The sequence below is a fragment of the Somniosus microcephalus genome, unplaced genomic scaffold (genome assembly GCF_052327205.1).
Source record: "Somniosus microcephalus isolate GS21.2 unplaced genomic scaffold, FLI_Smic_1.0 unresolved_chr1, whole genome shotgun sequence".
Lineage (NCBI taxonomy): Eukaryota > Metazoa > Chordata > Chondrichthyes > Squaliformes > Somniosidae > Somniosus > Somniosus microcephalus.
In genome coordinates, this window is record NW_028225179.1 from 19,183,153 (window position 1) to 19,202,961 (window position 19,809).

Here is a 19,809-nt window from a genome sequence, read left to right on the forward strand (position 1 = left end):
TGACAATCTTCACCTCCACCTTGCGGACCCTCTTGTCCCTGGTCGGCAGAGTTTTGACAACCAGGCCCACTGGCCATTCATTTCTGCGTGCTTGGCTGTCTTTCAGCAAGACAACGTCTCTCACTTTGACGTTTGGCTTGTCTTCTGTCCATTTCCTACGGCTCTGTAGGGTGGACAAATACTCTCCTCTTTGCTTGGGGAATGTCTGTCCCTCTTCAAGACATTTGAATTCCTCCTTGAAGACATCATGCTGGACAGAGCGAATGATCACACCTTTGGCTTGTGATGGCTCACTTGTGCTGGATACTTCTTTAGAACATTTCCATCCTTTGCGTTCTATGTTGTCCGAATTCCCCTTGAAGGATGCTGCTACATGAATGAGTCGGGCTGTGGTTCGGCAGAGTGTTCTCCAGCTTGAGAATCGCTCGAAGCTTTGTGAGCCCAACTGAGATTCTGAGGCTTTGGTGACCAGGGTCGTAACTTCAGGCCGAATCTTGGTATCAGCTTCAGGCTCCACAAGGGTGAAGGGATTGGACTCAGGAGTCTCCTCTGTGTTGACATTAGACAGGAAAGAGGGGCCCGAGAACCAACTGCTTTGCTGTAGGTGTGCTGCTGGTATAGACCTGGTAGCATGGTCTGCAGGGTTCAGGTCCGTGGGGACATAGCACCACTGGTCAGGGTGAGTGGATCGTCTGATACGAGTCACCCAGTTGGAAACATACACGTAAAACCTTCTTGTGGAGTTGTGGATGTAACCAAGTACAATCTTGCTGTCCGTGAAGAACTTGACGGCGCCCACATCGATGTCAATCTTGTCTCTGATCAACTGTAGGTTCCATTTTGCTTCTTTTTCAGGGAGGAGTGGAGCATCCCACTCACTCTGATCCGATGAGAGTTCCCGTACAAATGCTTTTCCTTGCATTGTTATGGGAGCTACGAACCCCAAAGGGTCGTACAAACTGTTGACTGTGGACAGGATGTCTCTCCGTGTGAATGGCCTTTCTTCACGGGACACCAGGAATGTGACGCTGTCTGTTTCCAGGTTCCAGGAGAGCCCCAGGCTCCGTTGAAGGGGGGGAGGATCCACTCCAAGGTGCAAATCCTTCAGATCCTTGGCACGGTCCTCTGCAGGGAAGGCTTCCATCACCTGTCCACTGTTCGATGCTACCTTGTGTAGTCTCAGGTTGGGCTCTTTCCATGACCAACAACTTTCAGGACGGCCATCTAACTCCAGAAGGCCCGAACTCAACAACTCTCGGCGGATAAGGCACCCAGCGAGGTCCTGTGTACCCTGTGGCTCGGGTGAGGACTGCTTGGCTGGATTGGCCGAGTGCTGTGGAGGTCTCTGTAGGTAAGTCTTGCTTGTTTCTTCTCCTTTAAGCTCAGTGTCTCCAAAAACAGGCTGTTTGCTACTGTGTTGAGTAGCTGGTTCTGCGTTGAGATAGTTGGATGTTTCCTTGGAGAACAATTTGGAGTGTTGTTGGACACACTCACTTGTACGTTGCACTGGACTGAGGGGCTGTCCCAGAACATATGTTTCCTGGCTGGGCTCCCCGCCTTCGTTCTCCTCACCTTCTTCATAAGCTGCGGCTTTAGCTTTAGCGGCAGCGGCAGCTCTCTGGCTTTGGAGAATGTGGAGACTGGCAGCGAGGTCAGCTCTCTGCTTCATAACCCTAGCTTCTTTTTCAGCAAGGGCCAATTGAGCCTGGGCAGCTTTTGCCTTGGCACGTGCTTTGGCGGCTGCAGAAGCTGTCGATGACGACGGTCTGCTGGACTGCCGAGATGATCTAGTGGATACTTTAGAGGACTGTGCTGTCTGCTTCATCACACTAGCGTCGAGGTCAGCTCTCTGCTTCATCACACTAGCGTCGAGGTCGGCTCTCTGCTTCATAAGGTCAGCTTTCTGCTTCATCATACTAGCTTCGAGGTCGGCTCTCTGCTTCATAAGGTCAGCTTCTTTTTCAGCGAAGGACAATTGAGCCTGGGCAGCTTTTGCCTTGGCACGTGCTTTGGCGGCTGCAGAAGCTGTCGATGACGACGGTCTGCTGGACCGCCGAGATGACCTAGGGGATACTTTAGAGGGCTGTGACTTGGCATCGTTTGCTAGGAGAGGCTCATGCTTCTCGCTTGACTGGTCGACGTCCTCTAGGGTATATTGTTTTCCTGAGCGTAGACTCATGGTAGCTGAGTGGTATCTTCCTGCGCTTGAGCCCGCTGTGCTGTTGTCTTTTTACTGTTCTGCCCTCGCAACGCGATTCTATGCAGAGCTAGACAGATAGCGAACAACTCGATATCTTCCAATAAAATCACAAGGCTTGACTTTTCTTGTAACACTTTACTGAACGATTCTAATTGTAAAACTGAAATACAACACAGAAATGGAAGCACACATTAGTATACAGGCGCATAACTGATATGTATACACAGATTTAGGTACGCCTGAGCAACACAGTACATTTAGTAAACTGGGAGGCATTCTCTTTAAATTAGCCCTGTACATAGTGTATGAAAATACAGCTACTAGTTAATCAGCTAGGCAGAGAAAAGTTACAACTAAACATTTTCTACAACATACAGTGCACATTAATCATCCATAGCATTCTAAAATACTTACAGACAAACAATTTCCAAGACTCAAGCATGGGGACAATACAACTGCCCGGAGCCTGTGCTGCTGTAGGAGCACCGTGGTGTAGGTCTGTGTCCCAGCGAGGACTCCACGAGGACTACGTAGCAGTCCTGTGGGGAGCGTGATGACCTCATCACGCTCGGTAGCGTTGTCCGCGCTTGGGGCGTCACGTGATGCGCGTGGTCGCGTTTCTGGCCGTGGAGGCCGAAGTCGGGAGCGGGAGCTGGAGGCCAGGCTGAGCCGATGCTTGTCGCGGGAGCGGAAGATCGCGTCGCTCCCGGCGGCTGGTAGATGCGGCCAAAGACGCTAGGCCGGGCTGTGCCGGCAGCCTTTCTGGAAGGCCGAGTCGGGCCGGCAGCCGCCTCACGCACGTCACGTCGTACGTGCCGTGACGTCAGCACGCTACGTTGTACGTGACGTGACGTCAGCACGCTAAGGTGCGTCTTAAAGGGGCAATGGCCCTAAAAGGTAAGTTAAAGGGGCAACGGCCCCAACAGGTAGGTTATACATATATAAGTAAGTTAAATACATACAGTGAGGTTAAGTTAGAGGGAGAGGCAGCACACCCTGTAAAATTACTTTAAAACGGGGAGTGTGAGAGAGAACACACAAGAAACCAAAGCCAGGTTGTGAAATTGAGTTTAATGAATCTGGTCATTTGTGGGGCCGGCACTAGAAAAAAGTGACCATGAAAGCTGCCGGATTGTCATAAAAATCCAACTGGTTCATTAATGTCCCTCAGGGAAGGGAATCCACCACCTGGTCTGGGCCTACACACGACTCTGGCCTCTATGGGAGGAGAGAGAGAGAGAGGTGGGAGGGGGAGGGGGGCGAAGAAGATGGATTTTATACATCTGCAACTCGACCAGAACTTTGACAGAACATCCAAAACCCACAACCTTCACCACCTAGAAGGACAAGGGCAGCTGTTGCATGGGAGCACCATCATCTCCAAGTTACTCTCCAAGTCACACACCATCCTGACTTAAGACATATTCATCGTTGCTGGGTCAAAATCCTCGAACTCCTTACCGAACAACATTGTGGGAGTACCTTCACCACACGGACTGCAGGAGTTCAAGAAGGCGACTCACCACCCCCTTCTCAACGGGCAACTGGGGATTGGCCATATTTGCTGCTCTTGCGAGCGGCGCCCACATCCCAAGAATGAATTAAAGCAAATCTGTAGATGTAAACTGGATTAAAAGCCTCTACAGAAATACTTGTTCCTAAAACAATACTCTTTTACATTGTAGGGACAGTGTCTGTTTAACAACCTAATCTCCCCCAGAATCCACCTCCCTTGACAGTCTCACATTGGAAATTGTTGGGTCCTCCTGGGCTCAGAAGTACTGGGGGTTAAACCCAGCAGCTTCTCCTCCATCTCCACTCCAGCTCAAAATGAAGCAACAAAAAGACCTACACAGGCGGCCAGGGACTGACTTCCGTCAGCCTGCAATAAAACTTCCCGAAAGCCGCTGACTAATGGTGGCCGCAGCACCCACAATTCACCACGCCCCAGAAACCACTCCATCCAATGCGCTGATTTCCCCGCTGTGAGTGCGCATGCTCCCCAGGGCTGCCGGCCATTCTGGGAGCCTGGCTCCTGTCCTTTGACCTGAGTTGGACTCGGTGGAACCAGCTGAAGAAACCGGGAAGCAGCGGCTCGGATGGGGGAGGCGCTACACCCTGGGTTTCCTGGTGCCGGGGCTCTGGCCGCATGTCCGCTGGGCCTGGCCGCTCTGATTCTGATTGAGTTTTTTGATGAGGTAACAGAAAGGGTTGATGAGGGCACTGCGGTTGACGTGGTGTACATGGATTTCCAAAAGGCGTTCGACAAAGTGCCACATAATAGGATTACCAGCAAAGTTGAAGGCCATGGAATAAAAGGGACAGTGGCAACATGGATATGAAATTGGCAAAGTGACAGAAAACAGAGAGTAGTGGTGACCGGTTGTGTTTCGGACTAGAGGAAGGTACACAGTGGTGTTCCCCAGGGGTCGGTACTAGGACCACTGCTTTTCTTGATATATATATTAATGACTTGGACTTGGGTGTACAGGGCACAATTTCAAAATTTGCAGATGTCACAAAACTTGGAAGTATCGTGAACAGTGAGGAGGATAGTGACAGACATCAAGAGGACGTAGACAGGCTGGTGGAATGGACGGACACGTGGCCGATGAAATTTAATGCAGAAAAGTGCGAAGTGATACATTTTGGTAGGAAGAATGAGGAGAGGCAATATAAACTAAAGGGTACAATTCTAAAGTGGGTGCATGAACAGAGGGACCTGGGGGTATATGTGCACAAATCATTGAAGGTGGCAGGGCAGGTTGAGAAAGCGGTTAAAAAAGCATACGGGATCCTGGGCTTTATAAATAGAGGCAGAGAGTCCAAAAGCAAGGAAGTTATGATGAACCTTTATAAAACAGTGGTTCAACCTCAACTGGTGAATTGTGTCCAATTCTGGGCACCGCACTTTATGAAGGATGTCAAGGCCTTAGAGAGGGTGCAGAAAAGATTTACAAGAATGGTTCCAGGGATGAGGGACTTCAGTTACGTGGATAGACTGGAGAAGCTGGGGTTGTTCTCCTTAGAGCAGAGAAGGTTGAGAGGAGATTTGATGGAGGTGTTCAAAATCATGAGGGGTCTAGACAGAGTAGATAGAGAGACACTGTTCCCATTGGCGGAAGGGTCGAGAACCAGAGGACACAGATTTAAGGTGATTGGCAGAAGAACCAAAGGCGACATGAGGAAAAACTTTTTACGCAGCGAGTGGTTAGGATCTGGAATGCACTGCTTGAAAGGGTGGTGGAGGCAGATTCAATCACGGCTTTCAAAAGGGAATTGGATAAGTATCATTAAATATATTCAAGAAGGAGTTAGATATATTTCTTAAGGCAAAAGGGATCAAGGGATATGGCGAGAAGGCAGGAACAGGGTACTGAGTTTGGATGATCAGCCATGATCTTATTGAATGGCGGAGCAGGCTCAACGGGCCAAATGGCCTCCTTCTGTGCTGTAACCATTCTATGATTCTATGAAATATTAGAAAGTTTGTTCCACAGAAGCACGGGGTTTATCTGATTTTATTGATGAATTTAAAAAGTCTGTATTAAAACCTGAGCCAGTGTGTTGTGAGACAGAGCCTTGTGTCCAATGCGGGGAATAAAGGCCCACAGCCTCCCCTGGCCTCCGGGCCCTGAACAAGGGACTGGAGAAACTCGCTGCCCTGCGGATCAGACAATCAGCCGGCGCTAGTCGCGCCCCTCAGGCTCCCCAATTGGTTGGAGGACCCGCCGCCGGCTCACTCCTCCAGCCCCGCCCTGCTCGCTCCCTATTGGTCGGAAGCTCCCATCAATCAGGCCATGGGTCCGGGTCACGTGTCCCTCACCAACTTCACAAAGAAATCCTTGCGCGGTCACCGGGCGGAGCTGCAGGTCGGCAGGAGCGGAGTCGGGAGATTAATAAACTGCGGGTAGGCCGCACCGCAGGGTTTATAAAGTTGGAGAACGGCCTCAGGCCCGAATGAGATCCAGCGGCTCGGTCTGTGTTCCGCCGGACTGCAGCGGTGAGGCTTTTTCTCGGTGATAGGCCCGGGCTACGCGCCGCCATCTTGGTGGAGGAAAGACCGGCCGGTTCCACCTGCATCACAGGGAGTGGGCGGGGCTTCAGGGTCCCAGTGCCCTTCCCCGAATGCCCCGCGCCAACTCCGTCCGACAGGATCCGAGTGCGCAGGCGCAGCTCCGAGTGGGGGAAGGGGGTTGGTCTACTCTGGGCATGCGCGGTTATTACCCTTGGTGACCGGGAGGGGTCGCTGTGCCGGACCCGACCGAAACCGCCGTCGCGCCTGCGCATGCGCGGACTCTCAGCTGTCAATCAACCGTCAGCCAGCAGAGGTCGCTGGTGAGACCAGTGAAGGAAGAAAGACTTGCATTTATATAGCGCCTTTCACCACCACCAGACGTCCCAAAGCGCTTTATAGCCAATGAAGTACTTTTGAACTGTTGTCACTGTTGTAATGTAAGAAACGCAGCAGTCAATTAGCGCACAGCAAGCTCCCACAAACAGCAATCTGATAATCTATCATTTTGTTATCTTAATTGAGGGATAACCATTGAAACATAGAAGATAGGAGCATGAGTAGGCCATTCAGCCCCTCGAGCCTGCTCCCCATTCCATGAGATCATGACTGATCATCCAAACTCAGTACCCTGTCCCTGCCTTCTCCCCATATCCCTTGATCCCTTTAGCCTTAAGAAATATATCTAACTCCTTCTTGAATATATTTAATGAATTGGCCTCAACTGCCTTCTGTGGTAGAGAATTCCACAGGTTCACCACTCTCTGGGTGAAGAAATTCCTCCTCATCTCTGTCTTAAATGGCTTACCCCTTATCCTTAGACTGTGACCCCTGGTTTGGACTTCCCCAACCATCGGGAACATCCTTCCTGCATCTAGTCTGTCTAGTCCTGTTAGGATTTTATAAGTTTCAATGAGATCCCCTCTCATTCTTCTAAACTCCAGCGAGTATAAGCCCAATCAACCCAATCTCTCCTCATACGTCATTCCTGCCATCCCAGGTATCAGTCTGGTGAATCTTCGCTGCACTCCATGGCAAGAACATTCTTCCTCAGATAAGGTGACCAAAACTGCACACAATACTCAAGGTGTGGTCTCACCAAGGCCCTGTACAACTGCAGCAAGACATCCTTGCTCCTGTACTCAAACCCTCTCGCTACGAAGGCCAACACACCATTTGCCTTCTTAACCGCCTGCTGCACCTGCATGTTTACCTTCAGCAACTGGTGCACAAGGACACCCAGGTCTCATTGCACTTCCCCTCCTCCCAATCTATTGCCGTTCAGGTAATAATCTGCCTTCCTGTTTTTGCCACCAAAGTGGATAACCTCACATTTATCCACATTATACTGCATCTGCCATGCATCTGCCCAATCACCCAACCTGTCCAAATCATACTGGAGTTTCTCGGCATCCTCCTCACAGCACACACGCCCACCCAGCTTTGTGTCTTCTGCAAACTTGGAGATATTACATCTAGTTCTTTACATAGGAGCAGGAGAGGGCCATTCAGCCCCTCAAGCCTGCTCCACCATTAAATGAGATCATGGCTGATCTTCTGCCTCAACTCCATTCACCGGCCCTATCGCCATATCCCTTGATGCCCTTACTGGTCAGAAATCTATTGACTTCTGTTTTGAATATACCCAATGACTGAGCCTCCACAGCCCTCTGGGGTAGAGAATTCCAAAGATTCACCACCCTCTGAGTGAAGAAATTTCTTCTCATCTCAGTCCTGAATGGCCGACCCTTTATCCTGAGGCTGTGGCCCCTGGTTCTAGACTCCCCAGCCAAGGGAAACATTCTCCCAGCATCCACCCTATCAAGCCCTGTAATAATTTTGTATGCTTCAATGAGATCCCCTCTCATTCTTCTGAATTCAAGAGAATACAGGCCTAGTTTACTCAATCTCTTCTCATACGACAGTCCCGCCATCCCAGGAATCAATCTCGTGAACCTTTGTTGCACTCCCTCTGTGGCAAATATATCCTTCCTTAGGTAAGGAGACCAAAATTGTACACAGTACTCCAGGTGTGGTCTCACCAAGGCCCTATATAACTGGAGTAAGACTTCTTTATCCTGTACTCAAATCCTCTTGTAATGTCAATCAACCAACAGTCAGAAGAGGTCGCTGGTGAGATCAGTGAAGAAAGAAAGACTTGCGCCTTTCACCACCACCGGATGTCCCAAAGTGTTTTACAGCCAATTAAGGACTTTTGAAGTGTAGTCACTGTTGTAAGAAATGCGGCGGTCAATTAGCACACAACAAGCTCCCACCAACACCAATGTTATAATGACCACTGGGGATAACTCCCCTGCTCTTTCCCACATTACAACAGTGACTACTTCATTGTAGTACTTCATTGGCTGTAAAGCACTTCAAGACATCTGGTTGTCATGAAAGCACTATATAAATGCAAGTCTTTCTTGAAATTGTGCCATGGGATCTTTTACATCCACCCGAGAGAGCAGACAGTTTAACGTCTCATCCGAAAGACGGCACCTCCGACAGTGCAGCACTCCCTCAGTACTGCACTGGAGTGTCAGCCTAGATTTTTGTGCTCAAGTCTCTGGAGTGGGACTTGAACCCACAACCTTATGCCTCAGAGGCGAGAGTGCTACCAACTGAGTCACAGCTGACACTAAAGAGCAAGCAGTTCTGACGAAAGGTCATCGACCTGAAACGTTAACTCTGTTTCTCTCTCCACAGATGCTGCCTGACCTGCTGAGTATTTCCAGCATTTTCTGTTTTTATTAAATAAACGAGGGAGTGATTGCTGACAGGAAGAATGTTGGATCGTCCTGTGCATGCGCACCTCCCTGGCGGCTGAGGCGAAACACCGACTCGCCTCCACCTGAGCCGCGCACGTGTACCAGATGTTCCGGCTCCACATGCGCGCCCGATGTTCCAACCGCGGGGTTTTGTGCACTCAGCATGTGCGTTGTGGACCGATCGGGACGGGCAATTGTGGAGCAGGAGGGAGAGCGCGGGGGCCATGAGCACATGCGCGGGACTCGGAGTCAACAGAGCGCTTTCTGCAGCACCGGGGCTTGTGGGTATTACAGCCGCCATTACTGCTGATCCTTTCAGCCGACCTGTGCAGCAGCTGGGGCCTGAAAATCAGCTTCACTGACACTAGGTTCGGAAAGAGGAAAATTAAACAAAAGTTTGTCTCTGATCCTTTTCTGATCTCAATTTACAGGGTTATAGAAGTGGAGCAGTTACAGGCAGGAAGCTCAAACCAAACATCACGTCAAGATCTGACAGAGGCGCTGGATTCATCAGGACCTGAATATCATCGGCCTTTGCACATGGAAAGAGAAAGCAGCGATCGCAGCGATGACAAATTGCACACGTGTTTGGTGTGTGGACGCGGATTCAGCCGATCGCCTGACCTGGCGAGACACGTGCACCGTCACACCGGGGAGAAACCGGGTAAAGGTGGGGACGGTGGGAAGGGAGTCATTTCCCCGTCTGCAATAGAAATTCAACGACGCAGTCACACCAGGGACTGTCCATTCATCTGCTCCGTGTGTGGAAAGGGATTTGTTCGTTCATCCCACCTGCAAACACACCAGCGCGCTCACACTGACGAGAGACCATTTCAGTGTTCTGACTGTGGGAAGAGCTTTAAAAGCCCCCAGGATCTGAAGGGACACCAGCGATTTCACACTGATGAGAGGCCGTTCACCTGCTCCGTGTGTGGAAAGGGATTTGTTCGTTCATCCCAACTGCAAAGACACCAGCGAGCTCACACTGACAAGAGACAATTTCAGTGTCCTAACTGTGGGAAGATCTTTAAAAGCCCCGAGGATCTGAAGGGACACCAGCTTGTTCACACTGATGAGAGACCATTTCAGTGTCCTAACTGTGGGAAAAGCTTTAAACGCGCCAGGGAACTGAAGCAACACCAGCTTGTTCACACTGATGAGAGACCATTTCAGTGTCCTAACTGTGGGAAGAGCTTTAAAAGCCCCGAGGATCTGAAGGGACACCAGCTTGTTCACACTGATGAGAGACCATTTCAGTGTCCTAACTGTGGGAAAAGCTTTAAAAGCCCCGGGGAACTGAAGGAACACCAGCTTGTTCACACTGATGAGAGACCATTTCAGTGTCCTAACTGTGGGAAGAGCTTTAAAAGCGCCAGGGATCTGAAGCAACACCAGCGAGCTCACACTGATGAGAGACCATTTCAGTGTCCTAACTGTGAGAAAAGCTTTAAAAGCCCCGGGCATCTGAAGCAACACCAGCTTGTTCACACTGGGGAGAGACCATTTCAATGTTCTGACTGTGGGAAAAGCTTTAAAAGCGCCAGGGATCTGAAGGAACACCAGCTTGTTCACACTGATGAGAGACCATTTCAGTGTTCTGACTGTGGGAAGAGCTTTAAAAGCGCCAGGGACCTGAAGGGACACCAGCGAGTTCACACTGATGAGAGACCATTTCAGTGTTCTGACTGTGGGAAGAGCTTTAAAAATACCGGAGATCTGAAGGGACACCAGCGAGTTCACACTGATGAGAGACCATTTCAATGTCCTGATTGTGGGAAGAGCTTTAAAAGCACCGGGGATCTGAAGGGACACCAGCACACTCACACTGGGGAGAGACCGTTCACCTGCTCCGTGTGTGGGAAGGGATTCACTCAGTCATGCACTCTGCTGAGACACCAGCGAGTTCACACTGAGCGATCTTTCACCTGCTCTTATTGTGGGAAGGTTTTCGCTTGGAAGTCTAACCTGCTTAATCACCAGCAAGTTCACACTGGGGAGAGACCATTCACCTGCTCCATGTGTGGGAAGGGATTCACTCAGTCATGCACTCTGCTGACCCACCAACGCACTCACACTGGGGAGAAACCATTCACCTGCTCCGTGTGTGGGAAGGGATTCACTCAGTCATGCACTCTGCTGACCCACCAACGCACTCACACTGGGGAGAAACCATTCACCTGCTCCGTGTGTAGGAAGGGATTCACTCAGTCATGCACTCTGCTGAGACACCAGCGAGTTCACACTGAGCGATCTTTCACCTGCTCTTATTGTGGGAAGGTTTTCACTTGGAAGTCTAACCTGCTTAATCACCAGCAAGTTCACACTGGGGAGAAACCATTCACCTGCTCCGTGTGTGGGAAGGGATTCACTCAGTCATGCACTCTGCTGAGACACCAGCGAGCTCACCAGTGATTGCAGAGGTTGGATTCTGCTGTTATTGCTGCTGTTAATCACATCCAGGACTGAACCATGTTCACTCTGGCAATTGGGCTTTGTTTCTGCTGATGTTAATAACTAGAATAACTGGGCTTGAGATTGATATTCTGGACAAATATTAAATAAAGCAGCTTTGTTTCAAACACACAGTGTGTCTAATATTTGATTTCTCCATAATAAGAGGAGACTAATTGATGTTCTGTTACTGACTGTTCCATTTTTGGGCCTTTTCTTACTCTGGATTATTTCAGTTCTCATCTTGTTCACCTTCTACCACATCAAACCCCAAACTTGTTCTACTTGTGTACACGGCTTGTGGGTGTCAAAGACTGAACTGTAGTGTCTCACTTTACACTCACCTGAAATTCCTGAACCACCTCTTTACAGAACTACTTTGCATAAGATTTGAAATCTGTTATTTTCTGTATCATTTAACATCTCTTGGATCCGATTTTTAAAAAAACTCCACACATACTGCATGTGACAGCCTTAGAAATGTTCTGATCTTTGTAATTGTCATTGCTGATTTTGATGGTCTCTTTGATTTAATCTCTTGTTACTAATATACATTGCACTATTTCTTTAATCGAGATAATTGTTTCAAATACTTCCTTTATCAGGTCTTTAGCTCCTCCATTGATCCCTGTCAATAATCCTTGGTCAGGGGCTGGGGTTAGGGTGTAGGATTGGGGTTAGTGATGGGGTTAGTGGTTATTGGTTAGGATTGGGGTTAGTGGTTGGGGCTAGTGGTTATTGCTTAGGATTGGGGTTAGTGGCTGGGGTTAGTGGTTATTGGTTAGGATTGGGGTTAGTGGTTGGGCCTAGGGGTTATTGGTTAGGATTGGGGCTAGTGGTTATTGGTTAGGATTGGGGTTAGTGGTTGGGGCTAGTAGTTATTTGTTAAGATTGGAGTTAGTGGTTGGGGCTAGTGGTTATTGGTTAGGATTTGGGTTAGTGGTTGGGGCTGCTGGATTCGCAAAATTGGACTTTGTATTAATAAGGGTCAAATGGCAGAAGAGGCCATGATTTTAAAGCCTGTTTTAAAAGAAGCTCAGAAAAAGGGGCATATAAAATGGCCACCATACCATGTAACCGGCTTATTGGGATATTTTTAAATGGTTCCTGCGAATCCTCAGATAGCTTTGTGGATTCAACCCACAGTAAGTTCTGGAAGCCGTTTCTGAGAGAACGAAACCAGACCCACACATATACATATGGATTAGATGCAGATCCAGTCAAGATCGGCCTGGAGACAGAGGCCATCTAAATGTTGACCCAGACAAAAGGGGACAATTTCATATTCATGAGAACAACACCAAGGACTAGATAATGAGATCAGCAGGACATTATAAACAATGAAGGTCATTCCAGACCAGAGACGGGCCTTTACCGGCCATCGAAAACATTAAAAAATATAATAACTACCCTGCTGTGCTCCCAGCCCGCCAAAAGTAAAACAAAGACTAACCTGATTTTGGGCAGGAAGTGGAGACTCCTGAAGAAAGGTATAACTGGAGGAGTTGCAGTTGTACAGACACTCTCAAGGAGACACACACCAGAGTTGCAGTGGAACAACAGTTGCGCACTCGAGGTACAGTTGGAGACACAGTCACACTCAGAGACACACGACTGAGTGGCAGTGGGTGAAGAGGAGTCGCTTCGGGAGAAGATCAGCAAACTCCTCTCCATCACCGGAGGAGGAAGAAGAATTAAGCCAACATCAGGAAGGCCGTTCGAAACCGGCGTCCCGCCCCGGGGAAAAACATCGGGAGATCATCGACCATCCCCGGGGCATTGCTGGAACGAGAGGCCATCGACCCAACTGGGGAGAAGAAACAAAAAAATAAAACCCCAAGAGAAGAAACCTTCCAGCCACTCCGGCTCGGGAAGAGACAATAACGAACTAAGGAAATCTATGGGGGCCAGTCCAAGGCTCCTCTGACCGGGGTCGAGCCGATGATCCCCGACCCCGCCGACAGCCAGAATCAGCCGGTGTCCAGCCGCCCCCGACCCCCACCTCAGGAGAGAGGTGTGGCACAGCTCGCTGGGGCTCCACGATCCACGTGGAGATGGAACGCCTGAAAGGATCAAACGCAGACTGGTTCAAAACATTGCACTTCCTAGTTGGATTGGTGAGCATGTTTCTGGCCCTTCACAATCAGATCTAGATAGGTTTAATAAGGGGGTGGATTTAAGGGTACAATTAACATGAGTTGTTGTCCCTCGATGTTCCGTGTGTTTCCTTATTTCATGATGATCTTTGTAGAGTATAAGATGCCTGTATTTGCCTTAGTTAGTATGGTGTCATTATGATTTGTTTGTGTTTTTCCCTCCCATGTACTCTCTTATCTGCTTGCATTTGATTTGATATTTTTCCTTATGCAATAAAGTTTCATTTTGTTTCATCAAACTTGGTCTACAAGAGTTTTCTCTACATTGTAGTTCCTGCCCCAAAGTCCAGAGTATAGAATCTAAGGGGCGAGTGGGTCGAACCACTCAAGGTTTTACTGTGCAAGAGAGCGAGGCCTCTAGAGAGAGAAACCTCAGAGACATCTCTCAAGGAAAACCCCTTACAGAACTAGTGGGTATTGGTTAGGATTGGGGTTAGTGGTTGGGGCTAGTGGTTATTGGTTAGGATTGGGGCTAGTGGTTGGGGTTAGTAGTTATTGGTTAGGATTGAGGTTAGTGGTTGGGGTTAGTGGTTATTGGTTAGGATTGGGGTTAGTGATTATTGGTTAGGGTTGGGTTTAGTGGTTGGGGTTAGTGGTTATTGGTTAGGATTGGGGTTAGTGGTTGGGGTTAGTGGTTATTGGTTAGGATTGGGGTTAGTGGTTGGGGTTAGTGGTTATTGGTTCGGATTGGGGTTAGTGGTTGGGGCTCGTGGTTATTGGTTAGGATTGGGGTTAGTGGTTGGGGCTAGTGGTTATTGGTTAGGATTGGGGTTACTGGTTGGGGCTAGTGGTTAATGGTTAGGATTGGGGTTACTGGTTGGGGCTAGTGGTTAATGGTTAGGATTGGGGCTAGTGGTTATTGGTTAGGATTGGAGTTAGTGGTTGGGGTTAGCGGTTATTGGTTAGGATTGAGGTTAGTGGTTGGGGCTAGTAGTTATTTGTTAAGATTGGAGTTAGTGGTTGGGGGCTAGTCATTATTGGTTAGGATTTGGGTTAGTGGTTGGGGCTGTAGGATTCGCACAATTGGACTTTGTATTAATAAGGGTCAAATGGCAGAAGAGGCCATGATTTTAAAGACTGTTTTAAAAGAAGCCCAGAAAAAGGGGCATACAAAATGGCCGCCATACCACGTGACTGGCTTATTGGGACATTTTAAAATGGTTCCTGTGGATCCTCAGACAGCTTTGTGGATTCAACCCACAGTAAGTTCTGGAAGCCGTTTCTGAGAGAACGAAACCAGACCCACACATATACATATGGATTAGATGCCGATCCAGTCAAGATCGGCCTGGACACAGAGGTCATCTAAATGTTGACCCAGACAAAAGGGGACAATTTCATATTCATGAGAACAGCACCAAGGACTAGAAAACGAGATCAGCAGGTCATTAAAAACAATGAAGGTCATTCCAGACCAGAGATGGGCCTTTACCGGCCATCGAAAACATTAAAAAATATAATAACTACCCCGCTGTGCTCCCAGCCCACCAAAAGTAAAACAAAGACTAACCTGATTTTGGGCGGGAAGTGGAGACCCCTGAAGAAAGGTATAACTGGGGGAGTTGCAGTTGTACAGACACTCTCAAGGAGACACACACCGGAGTTGCAGTGGAACAAGAGTTGAGCACTCAAGTTACAGTTGGAGACACAGTCACACTCAGAGACACACGACTGAGTGGCAGTGGGTGAAGAGGAGTCGCTTCGGGAGAAGATCAGCAAACTCCTCTCCACCACCGGAGGAGGAAGAAGAATTAAGCCAACATCAGGAAGGCCGTTCGAAACCGGCGTCCCGCCCCGGGGAAAAACATCGGGAGATCATCGACCATCCCCAGGCCATTGCCGGAATGAGAGGCCATCGACCCAACTCGGGAGAAGAAACAAAAAAATAAAACCCCAAGAGAAGAAACCTTCCAGCCACTCCGGCTCGGGAAGAGACAATAATGAACTAAGGAAATCTATGGGGGCCAGTCCAAGGCTGCTCTGACCGGGGTCGAGCCGACGATCCCCGACCCCGCCGACAGCCAGAACCAGCCGGTGTCCAGCCGCCCCCGACCCCCACCTCAGGAGAGAGGTGTGGTGCAGCTCGCTGGGGCTCCACGATCCACGTGGAGACGGAACGCCTGAAAGGATCAAACGCAGACTGGTTCAAAACATTGCACTTCCTAGTTGGATTGGTGAGCATGTTTATGGCCCTTCACAATCAGATCTAGATAGGTTTAATAAGGGGGTGGATTTAAGGGTACAATTAACATGAGTTGTTGTCCCTCGATGTTCCGTGTGTTTCCTTATTTCATGATGATCTTTGTAGAGTATAAGATGCCTGTATTTGCCTTAGTTAGTACTGTGTCGTTATGATTTGTTTGTGTTTTTCCCTCCCATGTACTCTCTTATCTGCTTGCATTTGATTTGATATTTTTCCTTATGCAATAAAGTTTCATTATGTTTCATCAAACTTGGTCTACAAGAGTTTTCTCTACATTGTAGTTCCTGCCCCAAAGTTCAGAGTATAGAATCTAAGGGGCGAGTGGGTCGAACCACTCAAGGTTTTACTGTGCAAGAGAGCGAGGCCTCTTGAGAGAGAAACCTCAGAGACATCTCTCAAGGAAAACCCCTTACAGAAAATGGCAACCACGGCAGGACTCTGGCAGCAGGATTGCAATGTAGTAGATCCAAGTTTGAATGGTCGAAATGCAATGGATGAGAGGATAGCGGATTATGTCGTTGGCAAGGTAAATCTCACTAAACAGGGGATTTCCGATCTCTTACTGGATGGGCATCCGGTGGACGCAGCCATCAGGTGGACAGAGAGCAAAGAGCATAAGAAGTCAGTGGAGAAGGCAGTGTGGCTGATGTGTTACAAGAAGCAGGTCCAGATCTTGGACCGAGTCGTTGCAGCACAGACAGCCAAGATCACAACCCAGGCAGCAGAGATAGAGGAAAAGGCCATGGGAGGGGAAAAACTCATCACAGCGCTTCACGCGCTGAATCAGGAACGCCAAGTGGTAGCTAGTCAACATCAGGCTAGGCTAGAGTACCTGGAGTGCCAGGTTACTGTGGCAAAGATTAATGAAACGAGGATACGGGAGAAAAACGCCCGCCTCGCACAACAGCTAAGAGTGCAGGAGGAGAGACTTGTGGAGGTTAAGGCAGCTTACAAGCTAGCCCTCGAGCACAGGTTTGAGAGCACAGACCACGGCCCCTGACAAAAGACCATAGAGGACCTAAGAACGGCCCTGGTAAAGGCAAAAGGCATGGTGTGTCTCGTCAGCCCGAAAGCTAGTCACATGGACTTTTTAAAGGAATCAAAACAGCCGATTCCAGCTGAGGTAATTGTGGTACCAGCCACCGAGCCCTCAGCACCGCCGAGCTATAGTGAGACTTGGCCGGAAAAGGAGGAGGTAGTGAATGATGAGCTGGCTGAGGTGGAGTGTGAGGAAGAACCATTGGTAGCAAAGCCGGGACCGGCACCAATGTGTCCCACTCGGCACCAGAGGCTCGGTCCCAACGCTGCCGATGGCAGTATCGGACCCCACCAGAACCAGCTTGTGGTCCCCTACGCTGGGCCGCAATTAAGGTCCATGGTGAGCCACCTCGCATGACTCACAGTAAAGGGAGATCCCTCACTTCATTTCAGGGAGATAGAGGAAACAGCAGCCATTAATGACTGTGATGATCAGGAACAGGTGAAACTGTTGCTTTTCTCCCTGGATTGCACAATCCTTCAGTGCCTCTCAGAGGATAGTAAGAGGGGATGGAAAGGTTATGCGGATCTCAGGGAGGAAGTTTTAGAAGTAATGGGAGTGGACGATGGTAGTCCATTCGACCATGTGGAAGGGACTGTGCAGCTATCTGGAGAACCCCCACGGGTTTTCGCAGAAAGGCTGTGGCCAGTGTATCGATGCAGCTGCCTGGGCATGCCTGAACAGGTTGCAATGAACGTCGAGCAGCAGGTTCATTGGCTCCGTTGCTTGGTTACCAACAGTTTGCTGCAGATACGGGCCCTAGTCAGATCTTGGTTTGATCCCCAAGGTCCCGGCGTCATGGAGGAGACGGTGCTCCGTCAGCTCAATGTGGCGTACAAGAATTGTAGAGGTCAGGAAACACCTCCCCAGAAGGGAAAGGTGCATGAGGGAAAACCCGCAGCCCCAAGCAAGAAGGAGTGGCGTCAGGAGGGGAATTGCCCTGTCCAAGCCAAGCTGAATTGCTACGGGTGTGGGAAGTATGGACATTGGCGCAAGGACTGTAGAAATCCGTGGATGGATAATAAAGGGAGATTTCCCACAGCCCAAGCCCAAGCCCAGACCGCCGCCCCAGCACCAGCCAAAACCCAAGCCGTAGCTCCTGTCCCAGCACAAGGAGCTGGTGCAGTTATGGATCCCGCTGTGATTGAATCGATCATAGAGACAATGCGGTCTCTGATGATTTCACAGGGGAAAATAGCCATCACCACTGTTCTTGTCGCTCCTGAGACTCTGACCATTGTACCCAAGTGACTAGAGTTGGCGCAGCCCATCTACCTGTGTGCGCTGTGCTATGATGTATGGAGACGACCCCTCATGGAGATGGAAGTGGAGGAGGTGACAGGGACCTATCTGTTGGATACGGGAGCATCGTGCACCGTAATCCACGCAGATAACCCCACCACCTCACCTCTGTCCACCAGCGTCCCATACCTTCTGTCGGGCTTCACGGGTTAAGAACAGGCTGGCACACATTCCCTTCCCCTCTCCATTCGTTTAGGACCACTCCACACCACGTGGAAGTGTACACTAATGAAGTGGGAGGTGGGAGGTGGAACGGGAGTCCTGGGGTCTGATTTTTTGGTGGCCCACGGGATCCACGTTCACCTGAGAAATCATTGTCTCTGGGGAGCGGGTACGAGTGTGAAGGAGATAGAGAGGGTTAAGGAAAACCCTACGAAGGCACGGGTTGGCCGGCGAGAAGTAAAATTCTTGGGTCTAACCCTATGTGCTGGTGGGAGAGCCATAGACCAGGAGGATAGACCGGAATTGGTGGAAAATCCACCGGCCTACGCCACTCACACAGTGGAAGTGTCCCGACGCAACAAGTGGTTTCGCATGAAGTGGTGCAAACTGTTTAAACTGGGTGCAAGAGCATCAGCAACTGAAGCCAGGTCTGAGGGTAAAGATCCTTAGCCTGAGGCGCGCGATGAGTCACAGGCCACACAAACTGGCGTTGTAGCCTGCTTGGAAGGAGAAGCTGTCCCGCCCACTTGGGGGGAGCTTTCCCCAATGGCCTGGGACTTGGACGAGGAAGGGCCCAAACAACAAGGTCCTGCCCTCGACACAATTCTGGAGGAGGTGGAGTCAGAGGACGGAGGTCTCGCCCTTGACTCAAGCATGCGGGAGGTAGAAATTGGGGGCAGAGATTCTCCACCTGTAGGGACAGGTGAGGAGGAGCCGTCTACCACAGGCCCAATTCCCGAAGGGGCGGAGCCTGAGGGGAGGGAGCCGAAGCCCACAGTCGTGGAAGAGCCACAGGCTGTGAGAGCTAAAGTCCCACCCGAAGGTCCACTCGCCAAGGGAGCCTGCCCAAATCCCAAAGAGGTGGAGCCTGAGGGAAGGGAGCCGAAGCCCACAGTCGTGGAAGAGCCACGGACTGTGAAAGCTAAAGTCCCACCCGAAGGTCCACTCGCTAAGGGAGCCACGCCCAAAGCACCTTTTCGCAGGTCGACTCGTACGCCTCAGCTAGTAAAACCTTGTCCCGAGTCCCCTGTTCTCAGTAAACGCCAACTTGAGAAATCCTTGAAAAAACACAGTCCCCGATTAACAGCAAAAGGCTGCGGGGAACCCGAGCCACAGGTCACTGCAGCCCCGCCACAGGGAGCGGCGAGCTGCAGTCCAATCAGGGATTAGGCAAGCCGCCCGGGGATGGGCGGCACTGTACATAAGTTTAGGTTTAAGTTTAAGGTATGTAAATATTAAAATGATTAGAGTTTAAGTAATTTTGAAATCTGCCGGGTATGTGTGTAGTTTGGATCGAGGTTGAAAGACCCGATCATGCCGTCACCTAAGCCAGAATCTCTCGGGAGCCTGGCTATATTGTGTGATTTGTTGCAGGAACCAGGAGAAAGATGAGAGGGATCCTTGTCGCGTTCGTGACGATCGGGTGGAGCTGGGCCTATCGGGGCCGCACTAAGGACTCGACCATCTACGGGTGCTCTGGCAACAGAGGCCCATTGCGACTGATGGAACC

At 49.9% G+C, this 19,809-nt stretch overlaps 1 protein-coding gene across 1 annotated transcript in view; it reads left to right on the forward strand.

The window, feature by feature from the left end:
- Positions 1-12,462, forward strand: part of LOC147093789 (uncharacterized) — a 35,050-nt gene extending 22,588 nt beyond the window's left edge. Inside the window, exon 2 of the mRNA XM_085974363.1 lies at positions 9,418-12,462. Coding sequence (XP_085830489.1) covers positions 9,527-11,398 — 1,872 coding nt within the window. The 5' untranslated portion in view covers positions 9,418-9,526 and the 3' untranslated portion in view covers positions 11,399-12,462. The remainder of the gene's footprint in view (positions 1-9,417) is intronic.
- The last annotated feature ends 7,347 nt before the right edge of the window (positions 12,463-19,809 follow it).